General features: G+C 36.3%; 1 protein-coding gene, 1 non-coding gene and 1 pseudogene across 2 annotated transcripts; 2 read left to right on the top strand and 1 right to left on the bottom strand.

The window, feature by feature from the left end:
* Nucleotides 1–5,672: 5,672 nt before the first annotated feature.
* On the bottom strand, nt 5,673–5,777 carry LOC137733054 (U6 spliceosomal RNA). The gene has a single exon (XR_011068372.1). It is a non-coding gene; the product is annotated as a U6 spliceosomal RNA (small nuclear RNA).
* A 7,226-nt stretch (nt 5,778–13,003) lies between these two features.
* On the top strand, nt 13,004–15,018 carry LOC137732325 (WRKY transcription factor 23-like). Its single transcript, XM_068471636.1, has 3 exons — nt 13,004–13,596; nt 13,836–13,979; nt 14,321–15,018. The coding sequence occupies exons 1-3, from the start codon at nt 13,097–13,099 to the stop codon at nt 14,808–14,810; spliced, it is 1,134 nt and encodes a 377-aa protein (XP_068327737.1). The 5' UTR covers nt 13,004–13,096; the 3' UTR covers nt 14,811–15,018.
* A 4,042-nt stretch (nt 15,019–19,060) lies between these two features.
* LOC137731165 (peroxidase 40-like) lies at nt 19,061–20,373 on the top strand (annotated as a pseudogene).
* Nucleotides 20,374–20,444: the final 71 nt, after the last annotated feature.

Here is a 20,444-nt window from a genome sequence, read left to right as displayed (position 1 = left end):
ATTTTTTCTTCAATTTCGGAAACCAATCAAGCACCCCATGCTTAGTAAAGCATGTATCCTTAGTATGACGAGTTTGTCCACAAAAAGTACACTTCAAATCATCTTTATTTTCTCGCTTGAAGGGAAGAGAATTTAAAGATTGATTAGAAGAATTATTAGGACGAGAAGCACCAGCTGGGCAAGAGATCATGGCCATGGATGGTAGCCTTCATTGGTTGTTACTCCCACCCATCATAGTGGCATGTCATTGTGCTTCACGTCGAACAACAGAAAACACCTCCTCAACAGATGGTAAGGGTTAAGTACGTAGAATATCACTACGTACCTTATCAAAGATATCATCCAAACCCGCCAAAAAAGCATACACACGATCAATTTGAATTTCTTCTCGAAGGGTCTTGAGATCTGTAGCACACTCCATCTTGATTGGTCTCTTTTGGTCTAACTCCTACCAAATGAACTTGAGGTCAGCGTAATACACACCAACGTGTCGGCCTTCTTGACGGAGTCTGAAAGATTTAACCTTCAATTCATAAATTTGAGAAATATCCGAACCATCATATTAGGTCCGAGCCACCTATTCCCAAACTTCTTTAGCAGTTCGCAGGTGAATAAAAAATCCCATGATAGCAGGTTCCATGGAATTGATCAACCACCATTTCATTATTGCATTCCCTGTCTCCCACATCTCATACTCAGCACTATCCTCCGCATGTTCCTTGGTACTCCCTGTCACAAAGCCCTTTCTACCGCGTCTAGCGAGGTGCATCTCCAAAACCTTGGACCAAAGAGGATAATTTGATCCATTTAACTTCACTGTATTTGGTACAGCAGACGCATCGTTTTGAATAACCACAAGATTCACCACGGGATTATTGGTTGATGGGCGGAAACCACCCTCTAACTTCAAGGCATAGGTTTCTTCCACGGAAGTCATTCTGTTTCACAAACAACAAAAAACTGCACAGCAGAGCCCTGCGCAATACTCCAACCTCACGATAGAATGCGACACATCATGCTTGCCCCCACACAGCAAGATCACACACTCACACGTACACGGCTTGACTGGATTCGGCAGAGAAGATCACAGAAAGCTTGTCGCCAAGTACAACAGCAGCGGAAAAATATCGGTTTACAGATTCTAGGGTTACGGCAACCTAGGCTCAAATGCCAAATAGAATTTTACGCGATAATTTTTCATTGTATTACTTCCTTGAAATATATACAAATACAATCCTTATTCTATATGAAAACAATAATCAATAAAGGACACAACACCTAAACCTTCCTAATAAAGGACTCCTAATATTTACAATATATTTACATACTTATTTTTAACGACTCACATTTACACTTGTTGCCTAGTAGTTAAAGTCCCTTTGTCGTTTTGTTCTATAAACGCGTTTTAGCATTGTTGCAATTAGAATACTTAATTATATTCATTTTATTTTTAAATGAAATAAAATTGTTGACTCGGACCTCCCATGTGCGGCCGAAATCGTAAAATACAGAGATCAAAATACGAGTCCAAAAAGACGTTATAAAAATATGGTATCTCAAAGTGGGTGATTTAAAGAATTGAAAAGAGGGATTAGAGAAGTTCACCTAAAAAAAAAAGAGAGAGAGATTAGAGAAACTTGAAGCTGCCGCAATCATCGTTGGGGTGTTCACTCACATCAAACATCTACAAGTGTTACACAGTCAACGGCTTGGAATTGTCTCCACAGCATATATATAATATATATCTATGATAGCATTTAAGATTAATTATTTAGAGCTGTCAAATTTTTAGTGTTATTCTAAATTGATTTTAATGTTTTTAAACATTTTAAACATTTACATGTTCATCTTTTTCTAGAATTTTTAATTGTGCTTAAAAACATATCGACTTTGAGCCATTTGTCCTTGCAATTTGATAGAGGTTCAAACTGTTTATGATTATGTTGTTAATTTATTTCTTAATTCGATTTGTAATGTGTTAAGAAGGCTCCGTTTGGTATACAACTAAAGGAATAATATTTATTTTCTACAATATTAGAAGATATTTCGAGTTAGAATTTAGCTTAATAATAACAGAAAAAGGAAGGTTTTCTATTACCATCGATGATTAATTAGTTCTATACATGTATGGCTTGTAAAAATGACACGTATACCTTTTAGTATGATCTTTGCATCTTAATTTCCAAAGGGCTTTAACTTTTGACATTGTATGATCACCATTAATTGGTCCCAGAAACTGGAGAGGACTTATTTGTAGATGTCTAGATCAGCAAAATTTATTATATTGTTGGTCAAGGGTCATTAGGTCGACCTTCAAGACCTTTAGACAACGGTCTTATTCTGGTATTGGAATTGGAGGGGTTGGAGGGAAAGAGACTTCTAACTTCTAACTTTTAAGAAGATATATATGTTGACCTAGTGAAAGGATAAGTTCAGGGGTTTACAACTATAAATTTAATATGGTCTAGGATTCTCTCCCCTTCCTCTTTCCATCCTTTTTCATTGTCTCCTTTCACATTCTTTATTAGAATTTGGGGAAACACGCTTTTGACATACTTTTTGTGAGCCCCACTTTGTAATGTATTTCAACAATCCAACCGTATATCTTTTATGTTTTACTTCAAAGATAGTATCTATAAAAAAATCACTCAAATCCGAAATCGATGACTGTTGAAAAATTTAGTGTTTCTTCATAAAACTGTATTCTTCTATTTTTTTCACTCCAAATAAATGTCTTAATGATTTTGTTTAATTTTTTACAAAAATAATCTATTAATGATATACTAAAATATAGATGGTTCAAATCCTTCAAATACATTATGAAATGGATCTTACAAAATTAATATCAAAATATGTGTCAAAATCGTATATCTCTGGATCCTAAACTAATATATAATATGTTAATTAATAAAGGAAATTCTTTCAGGATCCTGCTTATGGTTAACTAAGCAATTTATATAATGAAAGAAGAATAAATGGTAGTTCCATATATGCTTTAAAAAAAAATAATACTTGGTTACTCATTAGTGAGTACTTACTTTTTAATTTTGTCCAATGATATTTTAACACATGTTATTTCTTTGAAAGATAATGAACATGTTATTGATTTTTCTTGGACTTTAAAAAATAAGGAACACGCGAAATTTTTTTTTTCAAAATTAAGCTAAACCAGAAAGTGGGTACTAGACGACTCACCCGTGAGTACGTAAATAATATCCTATAAACCAAACAAATTTGATTTGGGCTATGCTTAATTAAATGATCAGCATTAGTCATATTTAAACTTCTTATCACCACAATGATTTTACTTTGATATAATTTTATTCTGTCAAAAATGGGAATCAATGGGCATTCAGGAAATTTTAAATTAATTTCATAGACATCGACCGAGTAAAACTCATTTAGTAAGCCGATTCCAAACATTTGGTTTTCAAGTATGCTATTTGACTATTTAACAGAAAAATCTAAAGGCAATAGAACTATCGAACGTATGCACCACAAGGTCCACAACCATTCAATATTTCCAAAATATAAATATAAATATATAAACTGCAGGTTGACTATATGCATGTCAATAATTCAGTCCCATCTATCTGCATACCTAAAATTCTATGAAAAAAACAAGTGAAGCCGTATAAACCTTACGAAAGTTCACACCTTAAGTACTGAAACACATACGTAAGATATGAAGTATAATAAAGTGGTCAGTGACAAGATATATGTTGGCAGGTTTGATAGAACTCAAATGGGGCAGTTGGAAGTTAGGGTTTGATCGGTCAATGCTTGCCAATCATGACAGCGGCCACCAATGATTCTTCTGCATTTATAAACAATAATGTGGAAGAGAAAGAGAATCTTAGCCCTTTTTGTTTATAGAGAATGCACTACAAAGGTGTTCTGAACAGGGGCGGCCCAGGCCTATTGCGGCCAGGATCACCGTTCAGAGTCTAAAAAAATTAGAAGTATTAAAATTATTAGTGTGGTATATTTATATACATTTTTATAAGAGATATAAATTTATAAAATTTGGTTTAATGATAAAGAAATTTAACTAGAACCTGTGATTTTGTTATTTGAAATTAATGAGGAGGTTTTTGGTTCAAAACACCATGTGTGCTTATTTAAATTCCAATTTTTATATATTTCTTTTCATAACAGTATAAAATTATAAAATTTGGCTAAATGATTGGAAGTTTAATTAGAAGCAATGGTTTTTGTACTTAACATTAACGAGAGGTCCTAAGTTTGAAACGCTATGTGCATTTTTTTTTTTTAACGAATTTTTGTTTGGTTGTTAATTTATTTTTAATTACTAGCTAGTAACTATGTGGGTTGCTATTTTTAAACATTCCTTCTTTTTCAAGTCTAATATTCAACAAAGGGTGATGCGTAGACTAAATTCTTAGACCAAATGTGCAAATCATATGACATGTTATCAAAAAGTTTAATTTGGCGCCCATTCATTACTTATACATATCCTTAAAGACTCGAAAATATCATTATTTTTTTAGTCTTATATTGACGAGGTTGGTAAATAAGAAAAACACCTCACGATTTATATAAAACACTTTCAAAGTTCAGATGGAAGACAAAACTCATAATATATCTACTTGTAAACCTGAAGTTTTTTGGTTCCCTTCTCTCGACACAAAATAATTTAGATTTTTCTGTGTTTCTAAATTACTGAGTTTGAAATGCTTTTCTAAATATAATTTTATCGATGTCTTACGTGTAAAAACCAATTTTTTTTTTTTTATATAAAGTGAGGGCACATTTTTTGACATCACCCCGTACCACAAAAATCTCTGGACCAGCTCTAGTTCTAAATCGTTCTTAGTGATCAAAAGGCCAATCGCATGCAATATATGATGCCTATTAGTTTAAGATAATAAAAGAATTTGTTGGAAAAAAAAAGGTTAGGGCTTATTAATTTATTGAATTCATGTGACAGCCCGTCCCGGATTATTTGTACCGTAGGTGTGAAATGACGTTTTTGCCCTCAATGGATATTTGTCATTTGTGTGGTTGTTTTGGAGGTTTGGCTGGTTGCCAGCGATACTTAGCTCATGTCGTGGACCCCGGGCCGGGATGTGACAATTTGGTATCAAAGTCTAACCCTAGCCGTGGTGTGTGGACGAGGACATCAGGCCCCTAAGGGGGGTGGATTGTAAGATCCCACATCGCCCAGGAGAGTGATCCTTATATGTATATTCTTATCTCTACCTAGCACGAGGCCTTTTAGGAGCTCACTGGCTTTGGGTTCCATGGGAACTCCGAAGTTAAGCGAGTTTAGGCTAGACCCCCAAAACGTTGCTCCAGCCCAAACTCGCTTAACTTCGGAGTTCCCATGGAACCCAAAGCCAGTGAGCTCCTAAAAAGCCTCATGCTAGGTAGAGATAGGAATATACATATAAGGATCACTCTCCTGAGCGATGTGGGATCTTACAATCCACCCCCCTTAGGGGCCCGACGTCCTCGTCGACACACCACGGCCAGGGTTAAGCTCTGATACCAAATTGTCACATCCCGACCTGGGGTCCACCATATGAGCTAAGTATCCCTAGCAACCAGCCAAACCCCCAAAACAACCACACAAATGACAAATATCCATTATGGCCAAAAACGTCATTTCACACATACGGTATAAATAATCCGAGACGGGCTGTCACAACAAAAATTTGGATCATTTCTCGATTTATGCGTGTCATCCTTACGCAGGGGCCATACTAATCTTCTCTGTATCGTTCTAATTTTATCGGATGTCCCCCCGGGGAGACCACTTCCCCCGGCCCGCTCCACCACCGTAGCACGATATTGTCCACTTTGGGCCTCGACCATGCCCTCACGATTTTGTTTCTGAGAACTTCCCAATGGGTCACCCATCTTGGGAGTGCTCTCGTGCACTACTCACTTAACTTCGGAGTTCCCATGGAACTCGAAGCCAGTGAGCTCCCAAAAGGCCTTGTACTAGGTAGAGATGGGAATATACATATAAGGCTTACATGATCCACTCCCCTGGGCGATGTGGGATGTCACAATCCACCCCCCTTAGGGGCCTGACGTCCTCGTCGGCACACCACGGCCAGGGTTAGGCTCTGACACTAAATTGTCACATCCTGGCCCGGGGGGACCACTTCCCGGGCTCGCTTTATCACCGTAGCACGATATTGTCCTCTTTGGGCCCCAACCATGCTCTTACGATTTTTTTTTCTGGGAACTCACACCAGAACTTCCCAATGGGTCACCCATCTTGGGAGTGCTCTCGTGCGTTACTCGCTTAACTTCGGAGTTCCTATGGAAACCGAAGCCAGTGAGCTCCTAAAAGGCTTTATGCTAGGTAGAGATGGGAATATACATATAAGGCTTACATGATCCACTCCCCTGGGCGACGTGGGATGTCACAATCCACCCCCCTTAGGGGCCCGACGTCCTCGTCGGCACACCACGACCAGGGTTAGGCTCTGATACTAAATTGTCACATCCCGGCCTGGGGGGATCACTTCCAGGGCCCGCTCCACCACCATAGCACGATATTGTCCGTTTTAGGCCCCGACCACGCCATCACGGCTTTATTTTTGGGAACTCACACGAGAATTTCCCAATGGGTCACCCATCTTGGGAGTGCTCTCGTGCGCTCCCGGCCCGGGCCCCCACCACATCCCGGGCTCAACTCCACCGTAGCACGATATTGTCCGTTTTGGGCCTCAACCATGCCCTCACGGTTTTGTTTCTGGGAACTCCCACGAGAATTCCCAATAGATCACCCATCATGAGATTGCTCTCGCACATTTCTCTATAAAATGAATTGTATTTGGACCATTTTGTTTGATCGAATGCGAAATGATTTTATGTACACCTCTACTATCATTATGCAGACGCCCTTATTTATTTATGTTCCTTACCTAATTTATTGTTGATTTATTCAACTCAAATTTAAAAATAAGCAGCAATGTGCACACAATATATAATTACTTTCCAAAATGACATTACTAGACATGTTTAATTAATCATGTTGGATAACTTGACACAACACTATGCTTTAACTTACTAACTTCTGGTGTATTTAGAAGTGTTTTTAAAATGATTGAAATGACTTTTAACGAAAGTGTTATTAGAACCAATCTTTAGTAAAAATGTAAGTGAATATTTTTTTTCAAATGAACTTCAAGAGATTTTGAAACCTAAAAACTCTTTCACCAAAAGCATTCAGTCATGTTTAAAAAACTTTCAAACAAGTCATTCGTATTAGTTTTGAGGAGTAAATAAAATGTAGCTATATTTCCCTTAACCTCTTTCATTTTCCCAATAACTTGCTCATTGACTTTTGGCTTAAAAAGAAACCAAAAGAATGCAATGCAACATGGATGTAAAGGCATGAAATATGGTTATCATAGAAGCCTTGTAAGTTCAAGGTAAACATAATAAGCCACCCCAAATCCCACTTGTAAAAGTGCTCGAAACCAAAGCTGTTTTCTGTGCAGCAAACAAGAACAAATAAAAAGGAAAAGATAAAACAACGCTGTTTGGTGTCGTTGAGCAAACAAATATTCAAAGATTTGACTATTGACCTATGCGTTTTGAGTTTTTCAGATCCCCACTGCATGTGACTCGGAAACCCTTTAGTCAAATTTAAATTATGGGTCACCTTCGATGTGTTCTAGGGGAGTCTATGAACATCTATCAGATCATCAGTGAGTCACCACGCCCCCAATGCATGTCGTGCTTTACACGATCTCTAAATAGTAGGGTTTCTGGTATTTGGTGTTGTTGAGATGCATGTGAAAGGAATATATGTGAAACCCTAGATACTGTTTAGGAATTCAATTTACCCTATGTTTTTCGGTCTCTCTCTCACGTTCTCCCAAGATTACCTACTAAGCAAAACAGAGTCAACCAGGTCTCAACTATAACAATTTTGTATTTTATTTTTCATAGTGTTGTGATGTGATTTTAAAAATACATACACTAACAGAAGAATCTTACTTCAATGGATATTGTATATCCTTCTGTGTTTATCTGGCTTATCACACGATTAATCACGTAAAAAAATGAATACAAATCGATATACACCTCGTTGTAGATAAGTTGTTCCAGCTACTAGTTCCTCACTTCTGAGACAGCCACCTATTCTATTAATACAGAGTAACTAAAATGTTAGCTAAAGAAAACTCTAATCTGAGTGTAATTAGTTACGAACACACCCAAAAAGTAAAAAAGAACGCCCACATATTACGCAAGTTTTATGATATACATATACGTCAAATCTCGTGGAATATTGCAAATTTGGAAAACTTTTTCAGTAAATTAGGTGGTATATAATGAGGGAAAATATCTTAGCTAGCTATGAAGTGATGTCATGCATGACGACCCTCACAATCAATCACGACTGTAATTAATCAATCAAAAACAGGTTTGTTTTGTTTCCAAAAAAAAAAAAAAAAAAGGGTTTCTTTTTGGAGTGTCTTTGTACATGTCAAGCAATTTTAGTTGGTTAGGTATGTTTTAATTTGTAACACTTCTGTTAAAAGCATATTCAACTGACATAGCCTAGCTAAAAAATAATAATTAGACATGACATCCATGTACTCTTGTTCCTTTTTTAAATCACACAATATATAAAATAAATAAAAAGAGTTAGTCTACGATACTTCTAATAAAAAAAGTTATTGGTATTTTTTTTAGTTTGAACGATGATTTTGTAATATGTTCATAGATAACACTTTACAATGATAGTGTAACAATGTAAACTAATTAGAATCAATCACAGAATACAGAAATCAGAGAGAAGATGATCAGAGAAAGAGAGACAGAGAGAGTTCTTGAGATTACAGGGAGATGAGTTAACTTAACAACTATATACATGTCTAAAATTTACTATAATAGCTTCCAAGATAAGCTAACTTTGTAACTGCCTATATCATTTACTGACAAGTATCAAGCTTATAGCCATTGATCATATACTCCTAACATCCCCCCTCAAGCTCAGGAGCTGAAAATTGAAGCCTAAGATTGAAGCAATGCTTCTAGAACAATGGTGCAGATACTCCTTGGCCAAAATATCAGCCAATTGTTCATTGGAATTTACACACTGAACTTGCAGAAGTTTCTTGGCCATCCTCTCCCTCACAGAGTTGAGGTTCCACCATAAAACCAATTCGCAATATTGGAAGTTATTCATCCTCTTATAAGTCATTGCAAGGTTTCTTTTGGTGACAATGTGAGACTCTTTTACCTTCGCATTCTCACATGCCTCCTTATGTGTGGCAAATTTTCAAGTGAAACACATAGACAACACGAATTGGGTGACGTGGAGCACGTATGGCTGCTGGGCGTCACACGTGGGCCAAACTGACCCTAATACCATGTAAACCAACCATAATCAATCACAAAATATAGAAACCAGAGAGAAAGATGATCAGAGAAAGAGACGACAGAGAGAGTTCTTAAGATTACTTAGAGAAGAAGAAAGGAAATGTATCTCATTCACATTAACCGTAATACTTTTTACAAGCTTAACATATATACATGTCTAAACTTTAACAACTATAACAGCTTACAAGATGAGTTAACTTTGTAACTGCCTATGTAATCTACTAACAAGTGTCACACTTATAACCATTGATCCTATACTCCTAATAAATAGAATGTTCACAATGTAAATACCAATCTTCTTACAATATTAAGTGTCATTCAATGACATTGTAAACTATAACACTTTTATTATTATGTAACCTTAATTAGACTGTAACCTTTGCGATTGTAGCGTAACACTACATTCAGTATTTAGTTAAAAAAATAAAAACTAAAACTAAGTAAACCACAATGTAGAACATCAATAAATAGAACACCAATGACTATTCAGTAATTAGACATGAGATCAGTAATTAGACATGAGATTGAGATATTTTAAAAATATTAGACATCAATAAATAGAATGTAAACCACAATAGTCATTGGTGTATTCCCGCAAAATTCAAATACGGAAAAGAAATTTCTCAGAAGACGAAGAACAACAAGAAAATATGATAAATATAATTAAATATTGAAAACTTGATCGTGAAAAGAAAGAAAATAGGATAAAGAAAAGAAATGAAGAGAAATGAACAAAAGAAAGAACAAAGAAAAGGCTCCAGACACTCGAGTGCGTGTAATGGAAGCAATCGTAGAATATTTATTACTCAAACCGCGTAAAGTGCATGTGATTTGAAACTTGGAAGCCTGATCAGATAAGAGAAATGCTAAGGAAAGAGTCTCCGTAGCATGCCAATATTATGGATTTCCCGCCAGTACTTGTTTTTTGGCACAATTTTCATACAAATATTATAAAATATTGTACAAAAAATATGAGATTTCAGATAATTAGTAAAAAATTTCACTTTAAGAAAGTCTCTTAAGAATTTCTTCATCAAATAAAGGTGAACCTTTCGGTTTGATCTCTAAGCATCCCTCTACATAGTATATGCTCCACAACTTTTTATATAACATTATTAGGTACGAATACATGATTTTTTTTTTGTTCTTTTTTTTTTTTTTTTTTGCAAGGGTGTCGTATGAATTATTATGTGTATTCTGTTTTTTACATTGATAAGTCCCACTTCGAGTTCTGAAAAATGATGACTTGCTTGTAAGGGTGTCGTATGAATTATTATATTAGGGGCCTATGTCGTGGCAATAAATTAGTATAATTACAGTAAATAATTTCTGTCAAAATTCTAAGAGAAATACTAAAGAGACTCTCTCAAAAATAAAACTCGCTACCACCTCATGCTTTTAACATAATATTTTATAATATTAGCATAAAATTAATGTTAAACTATAAGTTGGCAGAGAGTTTGATTTTGAGAAGTCCCTTAACATTTCTCAACTTCCAAAAACAGTCCAGTAGTCTGTTACTAATTAATATCAACATTATCTTGAACTAAACTACTTGTGACGTCCAATAAGTTCGAGTTTATCAAGTAACATGCTTCAACAACTTCCTGGAATAAAAATTAACGTATCCTTTTCATCGAGTTACGACACTTTTTGACGCTCCAGCTATTTCATTACACGACGATATATATATGTCCAAATGATATACTTATCTTGATGAAAAGATTTTAGTGACTGAAGCAAAATAATACAAAAGATTTTCTCCTTCAAATAAAATAAAAAATGGTTCCAAAACAATCTTGAACTGTGTCTTTTAATAAACAAGACAACAAATGGATTCATACAAAAGAGTTATATATCGGTTTTCATATTATCATAATTGTCATATAAACTGAATAACTTGACGTTTACCTTGCTGTTGAAAGTTTGTTTAAATTTGAAAAGTTTCCAAACCGCTTATCAGATATTAACGGGTGATAAATACATAATCTCTTAAGAGAAAAGTAATTTCCAAGGATAGAGAAAAACAAAGAAAAAAAAATATCTCCCTTTGTCTTGTAATCGGCAGCAATCTTTATTTAACTTTTTTCACTCTCTCTCTTGTCATTTTATCCTTTCTTCTAATCATCTTGATCCTCCGGTCATGTCGCTTTTTCTCCGACGAGAAGAGTTTTTGTACTTATCGTCGCTCTCTTCCTCTGTCGAGAAGAACTTTTGTATTGTGGCTATGCCTTGTAGGTCATACTCGGAGCTTTGAGGGGCGATTGTTGTTCATAGTTGAGGTGGTGGATTAAGTCTTTCCAGTGGTTTGCATGCATGAAAAATGACTATGAGGATTTGTTCGAGCTGACTCATTGCAATGCTTCTTGGTCGATAATTGTAATACCATCAGAGGATGGTGCGGTATTTCTTTGTGGTTCCTTTTCGCTAATGTTAGCTCTCAAATTTGGGAGGTTAACAAATTAAGACCACTGCGATCGGCCCTTGGCAGGAAGGGTTAAAACAATAAGAACTGTGACAACAAGGATTAAGTGGTTCACCTCTAAAAACTGTGCTACATGCATTGAAGTGCTCGTATATATTGAATAAAGGTTACAAGAAGCTCACGGTATAGTCTAAAAAATATCCTTTTGTTTTCTCTCCTGTTTCCGATCCGTTACAAGAGGTACTTATCCCTCTTATATTGGCCAATGGCCAAAAGTCTTTGGGCTCGAAACTCCACTGCTCTCGCATTTAACAAACCAAGTACGTAAACGTGACTTGCTAGCTACTCATTTATCCTTTAGTTGACACATGGTAGTGAAATGACGTTTGTTCAAGTCTAAATGCATGTTTTCCTAGGTTAACGCGTACCAAGAGCCTTGCTCAAGTTTGAGGAAACTAAAGGATATGAAAGTTGATGATTGATTTATTATTTAAGCGTTGATAAATGTGTTCATTCATATTGTGGCACGTTATTTAGTTTACAAATTTAGTTTTCCTAGCATTATCTATAAAATGAAATTAAATATATGAGATTGAGATATTTTAAAAATATTGTATGAGATTGCAATGGACTACAAATTTGAGGGAATAAATGTAATTTATCCTTCATTTTTTATTGTTTTAGAATTTGGCGTTTTAAAGTTAAAAGGCAAAGCCGCGAAAGAAACTTGAAGAATGGTTTCGAGATAGCTGCACATGCATGCAGAGAAGTGAAACCTTTATGGTAGCCCACGTGTACCTGCAAAAGTTCAACCCATCCACGATTTTTTTTTATTGTGCCCCGACTAAAAATAGTATATCACGAATTATTATAAAAAAAAAAAAAAATTATATATTTGAAGTTATTAATCTTTTAATATAAATATTTACTACTTATATAGTGATACGGGGTAAATTCCCACCGACTCAAACGGTTCCGCACCAGTCCCGTCGACATTCCCCGTCCGCTGGAACCCCATGGACCCGTGTCTGTTTGGGTGAGAAACGTCTCCCAGCCAAGCTGTTATCCCAATCCCTGCCCAACTCCTTTCACACTTTCAAAAAAATAAGAAAACTTTTTTTTTTCTTCTTTTATATTTTGGTTTTATAAAATAAAGCAAATAAAAACATCACTCGCTTTCTCTCTATCTTCCTTTGTACATCTCTCTCTCTCTCTCCCCTTTCTCTCTTTATATCTCAATATCTGAGAGACTGAACAACTTCAAATGGCGAATATGTGCTTCTGATTTCAAAACAATCCATGGATGGTAGAGAAGAAAAGCTAAAGACCACCGATCGTAGCAACAGCATGGCAAATTCGACAGTTTTCTCCGACGAGATTCCGACCAACTTTCCTTCTTTTTCCGGCATGTTCGACATGCCATCTTCGTGCGAAGATCAAAAGGTTTCTATGGGAGGGTTAATGGACTTGCTCGGAATCCCAGACTACGCTCCTTCTCTATTCGATTTCACTCAAACCACGTCGTCGCTCATGATGATGCCACCTCACCACCATCAACAACAATCACTCCCCTCTCCGGCATCTACTTCTACAGTTGTAGCGCTGCCGGAGAGGGAGAGTGCTACTACTACTAATACAACCTCGGAGATTTTGAATAATAGTACGGCGCCTACAACGCCGAACTCGTCTTCGATCTCTTCGTCGTCGAATGAAGCTGCGGCGAATAATAACGAGGAACAAAAGACAAAACTCCAGGAAGAGGAAGCCAATGAGCAAGATCCGGAGAAAACCCAGAAACAGTAAGACCTACTTGTTAATTATTCATTTGATTTTTTCTAAGGTTTTTGTTTATGTTTTGTCCTATCTAATATAGTGCAGACAGCTACCATATAGCTAGTATAGTTTCTGTTTTTCTTAATGTTCTTTTTATAATCAAATTTTTTGTGTGATATTGATTTTTCTTTGTTGATGGGTCACTGAAAGTTGTTGTTTCCTTTTCTGGATTTTATGATTTATGTGATTGATGATGGAAAAACAGATTGAAACCGAAAAAGAAGAACCAAAAAAGGCAGAGGGAGCCGAGATTTGCGTTCATGACAAAGAGTGAGGTGGATAACCTAGATGATGGCTACCGATGGCGAAAATATGGCCAAAAAGCTGTAAAAAATAGCCCTTATCCCAGGTATATATATTTTCTCAAAACCCTCGACTCAAATCTCTCGAATAACGCAGACTTGAACTTTAGTTAAGTTGACTACAACATTTGCTCTCTCACCTCACCCAAGATTGAAGTTTTGATTAAATTAGAGTAGACTACCGGTTGTTTAAAACAAAAATCTCTCCAAATCACTTACCTTCATTCTCATCCCCCTATTTCAATCATTCATTCAATTTGTTAAAAAAAAAATAAAAAAAAAATTCATTCATTGGTTCAGTGTATTGAATTTTCACGCTCAATTCTTATGGGGTACGTAATGATTAATAATGTTAATTTATTTTGTAATGTTTGTTATTTATACGCAGGAGCTATTATCGTTGCACCAGTGCGGGCTGTGGTGTGAAGAAGAGGGTGGAGAGGTTGTCCGACGACCCCTCCACTGTGGTCACCACATACGAAGGCCAACACACGCATCCAAGTCCCATTACGCAGCGTGGCACAATGGGAATTGCACGGCTGCCGGATCAGTCTACTGGGTTTATATCTGCTGCGGCGGCTTCATCAAATCCCTTTGGTTTTCAGCAGTTTTTACCTTATCAACATCACTATCAACAGCAACAACAGCAGCAGCAGCAGCAGCAGCAATATGCTTATATGTATCAATCCTCCCCATCTTTGAATATCAGCTCATCCCCTTACGGTGGTGATTCTGGTGGTGGTCCTTTTAATATCTCCTCATTTTCTACTGGTTTACTTCAAGAGAGGGATAATTTTGAAGGATCCGCTTTTTCTTCTTCGGCTTCCAATTTTCTTAGAGACCATGGACTTCTTCAGGATATCGTGCCGCAGATTTGAAAGGATCATATAATATCAATTATCGTTTTATGTGTTAATTGCTGTCATGGTAAGTAATTCGATCTCTAACTGAATAGCTAGCCAGTGTACCATTCAGGTTCTCATTCGTACGTACCTTGAGCTTTTAATGGCGTTCTTTGTACTTAGATATATCATCGTGGAGATATTACTTAAATTATTATATGCTTTTGTACATCATTTTTATTTATGTTTCTCTTCTCATTTTCTGTTCATCTATCTTCATCATCTTCCTACTCTTCGTTTTCTTTCGTGTTTAATTTGGTTGGACCCTCGCATTCATATAATGAAGGGGAGGGGGTTGAATTTATCACAATTATAAATAGGTTTAGGGTTTTCATATTTATCAGCAAAGTGATCAGGTTTGGAAATGTTTACCTTGTTTTTCCATGTCTACTACCAGTAGGATTTTATGGGGAAAAGGTGGAATCTAGAATGAACATGGGAACTTGATCCTATACTTTTTGGTCAGTAATGGTAGGAAACCCTAAAAGGTATAAGATGGTTTTGAAAAAGTCTACATAGCCAAATTAATGCAATACCTTAGGGCATGCATAGATAGATATATCATATATGAGAATTGATTTTTAGACACTTTTTTTTTTTTTACACCCTCGATTATTTTTGACCATGAATTCTCTTTGATTTATTGATTTAATAACAAAAAAAATAAACAAATGTGTGTAGGGAGAGACAAAAAGAGTGTGACAATCACTTTAGTACATAAATAAATGGATGGATATGTATAAATTATATATGTATAATTAATCTTACTTGGCTGCCATCAATGCTAACTTTTTTTATTTAATGACATTCTCCTCCTCTTTGAGTAAAAGAATTGGGGTTTGTCTGTCATTTAAGAATGGAGTGAGCTTCTGGGCAAGGAAATAGGATTGGGTTCTTGATTTGAGAGGATGGTGTAAGATTTTGGGGTGCAATGTGGGTTGCTTTTAGTATTGTTGAAGATAATATGGGGTTTCTTACCCATTGGAGTTCATGAAGTCCTCCATATCGTGCTGTCTTTGCTAGCTAGGGGATGGTATTGAATTCTTATGCTACTTAAAGCTATACAGAACTTGAAGCCACATAATCTATGTGTAAGCTATATGTATAAGAGATAAGCATTAGATGCGAGCTTTCAGAATTGCGCCATGCATGCATGTGTAGCTACCCTTATCCCAATGATTCCTCGGATATATTTTTCTGACCATAAGTGCTGTTATACGGGTTTAATTTTAACATTTGTGCAATACATTTAATCATACTTAACTAACAACAATCAGTGTGGTGATGATGTTCACCACTAATTTAGGGCAGTGAGCAAAATTGGATTAGTAATATTGTTTTCTTATTTGGTACTACAAATTAACAATCAATACAAGTGATCTTGTATAAAAGTATATAAACATGCAGCGCTTTAACTGGTGGTGAAAGGAAATATATGCTTTTGCACCATGGTGTGGGTTCGATTTCTACCGATTCTCCTCCATTCTAACAACTTACAATTAATCCACTATTGCTATCGTTTATCAAAAAATAAAAAATAAACATGTACATATAATAAGTAAACAAATGTAGGATTTAGCGTATGTTTTAAACTTGAACTTTTCTTAGTAGAATTAATGCTTTAGACAAATTTGGAGAACCGCACGTTTGTAGCAGGATGTTGAAAATTCGTAAAGATCTTACAAGTCGTCTTGTACAAAATGTCTAGCTCGTGCTTTTCTCAGAGTCCATACCAAAGGGATCTAATAACTGGAAAAAGTTCGGCAAATTCACTATATATAGCTTTTCTACCATTTCAAGTTTCGAGTTTTGGTTTCTTCAGACAATGCATTTTGCAATAGATTTGTCTGCACGCATTTGCACATACAGCGATTTCATGAGTCCAAAAGTAGTATCAAATCTAAGATTAATAGAACTAAACGAGCAACTGTAAATATTGTGTTTGCCATCGCGACACGTTGCCAAAATGCAATTTCAAACCGTTGAGCACATAAACTATATATTCAGAAAAGTTTAGACATTGGCTCCACATGCAGCAGTGCAATAAGTTCAATGCTACCCAGATAATCAGATGCCTAAAGGAACTCCAAAAGTGTGTCTATATATAATCAGGAAAAAAGAAAGAAAAAAAAAAAAAAGGTGTAATAATATTTGGATATTCTTTGTGTAAATTTGATTCAAACAGCAGGGGAATACGCTTCAAAAATATGAACAGTTCGATTCCCATTAATTCACTGCATGCCGACCTCGATCGAATTTGAGCTAATTGTGATTTGTGAGTGCGTCTTCAAAGTCTTGTCTGGCTGTACAAAATCATGCGAAAAGTTATCCAATATCATATCATATTCCCTCCGTGCCTGACATTCTTTTAATTTCGTGAGATTTAGAAATTAGAGAAAAGCGAACAAAATGCTTTTCAAGTTACCAATTAGTCAAAAGTAGATCCCTTATGCAAATTTAGTTACATATATATTTGTGTTTGAGATGCACATGAATCCAAATTTGATTGGATTCCAAAATCTAAAGCTAAAATTAACCCATACAAAGCATGCAGATGCAGAAATTAAATGTACAGCCCAAACCCACTAGCACTCGGCTTGATATTTCATCTGACAAACAATTAAGTCATGTACATTTGAGGGGAAAAAAAATCTGTGCAGAATATCCAATTTTTACCCAAATAAATACATACATACATACATACAAATATATGTGCGTATGTATGTACATACAAACATACATATGTACGTATGTACATACATACATTATACATACATATATGACCTTGTGGGATAAAGTAACGTTTTGAGCAAATTGTATGCTTTCCATTTAAACAAAAAAGAGAATGATTTATATGTAACGTGTTCATGGCCACGTACCGTCCTCTGTCCAATATAATATATTTTCATGAGCAAATTTTTATCCAAATGACAATGCACTATTGAATCGGAACACCACGTGATGGTAAATCTATTTCATGTAAATTATTCCCTTAATAAAAGGGATAAGGAAAATCAAACTTGAAATCTCTCTTCAAACAATTAGAGCACAGATCATTATACCAATACCTAATTAATTACTATGTGATGTGCAATTTGATGGCCTACGTGCCACTTTGCCATCAACATTTACTTGCTAAAAATTTATCACTGAGGTAGCTATATGAAGCAAAGTTACTTTGCATGTACGGAGTTGACAAGGTAAATTCAGTTTGTCCCACTTGCCTTGTCACTTATATTGGAGGAATTCGAATCCTTAACTCATTTCCCACCATCATTAACCACCTTGGATAATCTCAATTTTCTTCAGCCCCCTTTTGCCAGCATCCCTCGGGCATACAATATCAACCCCCTTAGGACCTGGCATCACAGAAATATAAACACTATGGATCATTTTAATCATTGAGTGCAAGCGCACAGTCACTTTCTTTGCTCATAGGATGTTATTCTAAACCGGCCTTTTAAGGCCCTTAGGGTAAGAAATTGCACGAACTTATTCAAACCCTATCCAATTGGAGTGCATGATTTCATTCTTCTAGTTAATGATGTACCTTCAATCGGATTAGAGTGATCTACACTTAATTACCAAATTAGTTAATTTGAAACCAAAACATGGTATTTCCATTATCCCAAATATTGATATACGCGTGCATATGCTCTCATCAAACAATGACCTCTTGTAAAAGCTTAATTGACCATGTCTCTTAACTATCCTCTGAACATGCTTGACTGTTCACATGTAAGGAAATTCTCGTTAGATACGAGTCATAGTCTGACACATAAACATTATGACATTGTTTTGATAAAATTAAAAAAAAAAAAAAATATATATATATATATATATATATATATATATTAGGACATTGTTGGGCACCATCTTATGAAGGAGTCATTCTTCATTCTTACAAATCACAGTTTAACGCATATACATACATAACTCATCAAAACACACATGCCAATTTGTGATTGAAAAGCCAAGTATCATCCTAAAAACTAACCCGTATGTATAAAATCACAAAAGAAAAGATTATGCATATATCAAACCAATGAGGAACAAATATTTACCCTTAAACAACCAATAATAGTCCGTACCCATTTTACCTTTAGACCTCTTTCACAGACTCAAACACCAAATCTCAATGACCAAATCTCTGCTCGATGTTACTAAACCCCTCCCATTCAACTTCTTTATAATACAAAAACTTCTACCACCCTTACGAACACAATATGGCCACGAAGTTGGCTCTCTTTTCACTATTCTGAACGTTGCGATTGTTCTTGCAATCGTGCCGAAAACCATGGGAGGAGGAGGAGGAGGAGGAGGATATGGAGATGAGGATTGTGGTGACCTCTTGGGAAATGATGTGTACAACGATAGATGCCCCGAGGCAGAGGCCATAATATATGCAGCTGCTGGGATCAGACTCAATGTGTTTGAAGACCCCAGAATGGCAGCCTCTCTGCTTCGTCACCATTTCCACGACTGCTTTGTTAATGCATGTTTTCTTGTTTCCACTATTTTATACATTATATATATATATATATATATATATACACACTTTTAAAATGATGTGAATTGTGCAGAGCTGCGATGCTTCAGTATTGCTAGATGACAATGAGAACATTGTTGGTGAAAGATAGCAGCGCCTATCTTTAACTCTCTGAGGGGTTTTGGAGTGATTGATGCAAGAAAACAGGATCTTGAACTTGTTTGCCCTCGAACAGTTTCATGTGCTGACGTTATTGCAGTTGCTGTCCGAGACTCCAGCGTTGGGGTGTGTGCGCTAAGAGCTACATATTTCATGTTTTTCTTTGGTAACAAGAAAGGGATGCAACAGGAAGACTTCTCAGGAAGCCTAGATATGCTACCCTCGAGTTTCGACTAAAAATTTGAATTTGAACCTGCAGTCTGGTGGACCTAGCTAGGATAGTCAAATGGGAAGTAAAAGCAGCTTCACTGCTAGCAAATCGTTAGCAAATAACAACATTCCAGGCCCAAATTCTACTGTTGCACAACTGCTATCCAAGTTCCGAAATGTAAACCTTTGCTTGAAGGACATGGTTGCACTCTCTGGTACTCTCAACTTGCTTCAATTGATCTTTTGTATTGTGCTTCATTTGAGTGAAAAAATAAGACCGACATTTTCCTCTGTTTGCCGCAGGTGCACATACGATGGGAAAACCCGCTGCACCACCTTCACCGCCCGCCTACAAGGCTCCACCACGGCTCTTGAATACATTCAGTTGCTGCGGCAGCTGTGCTCAGAATCTGACATCGACACGCTGGCAAACCTTGACCTAGCAACCCCGGCAACGTTTGACGACCAGTACCCTCTTAAGCTTCTCTCCGGGGAGGGTTTGCTGCTTTCCGACCAGAATCTCGCGACCAGAGATGATCAAACGCGTGAACTGGTAGAAACCTACGCACAAGACCCGTCCACCTTCGAAGACTTCGAAGATTTATGGTAAAAATGGGAAGCTTGGGAGTAGTTACTGGGATGAATGGAGAGATTCGTAGGAATTGCCTAAGTGTCAATTGACCTTTTAGCCTAAAGTGGTAAACCACTTTCCTACAGTGGAAGGCTCAATTAGTTAGCCTTGTAATGCTAAT

The sequence above is a fragment of the Pyrus communis genome, chromosome 4 (assembly GCF_963583255.1).
Source record: "Pyrus communis chromosome 4, drPyrComm1.1, whole genome shotgun sequence".
In the NCBI taxonomy this organism is placed as follows: domain Eukaryota; kingdom Viridiplantae; phylum Streptophyta; class Magnoliopsida; order Rosales; family Rosaceae; genus Pyrus; species Pyrus communis.
The sequence above is the reverse complement of the archived record's forward strand: the minus strand, read 5'-3'. Positions and strand labels throughout refer to the sequence as shown.

Excerpts from the sequence above, each read along its gene's own strand:
- LOC137732325 (XM_068471636.1), top strand. The coding sequence starts at position 13,097 with ATGGATGGTAGAGAAGAAAAGCTAAAGACCACCGATCGTAGCAACAGC. Across the intron at positions 13,597-13,835 it reads CCGGAGAAAACCCAGAAACA|ATTGAAACCGAAAAAGAAGA; the intron begins GTAAGACCTACT and ends ATGGAAAAACAG. Across the intron at positions 13,980-14,320 it reads AAAAATAGCCCTTATCCCAG|GAGCTATTATCGTTGCACCA; the intron begins GTATATATATTT and ends ATTTATACGCAG.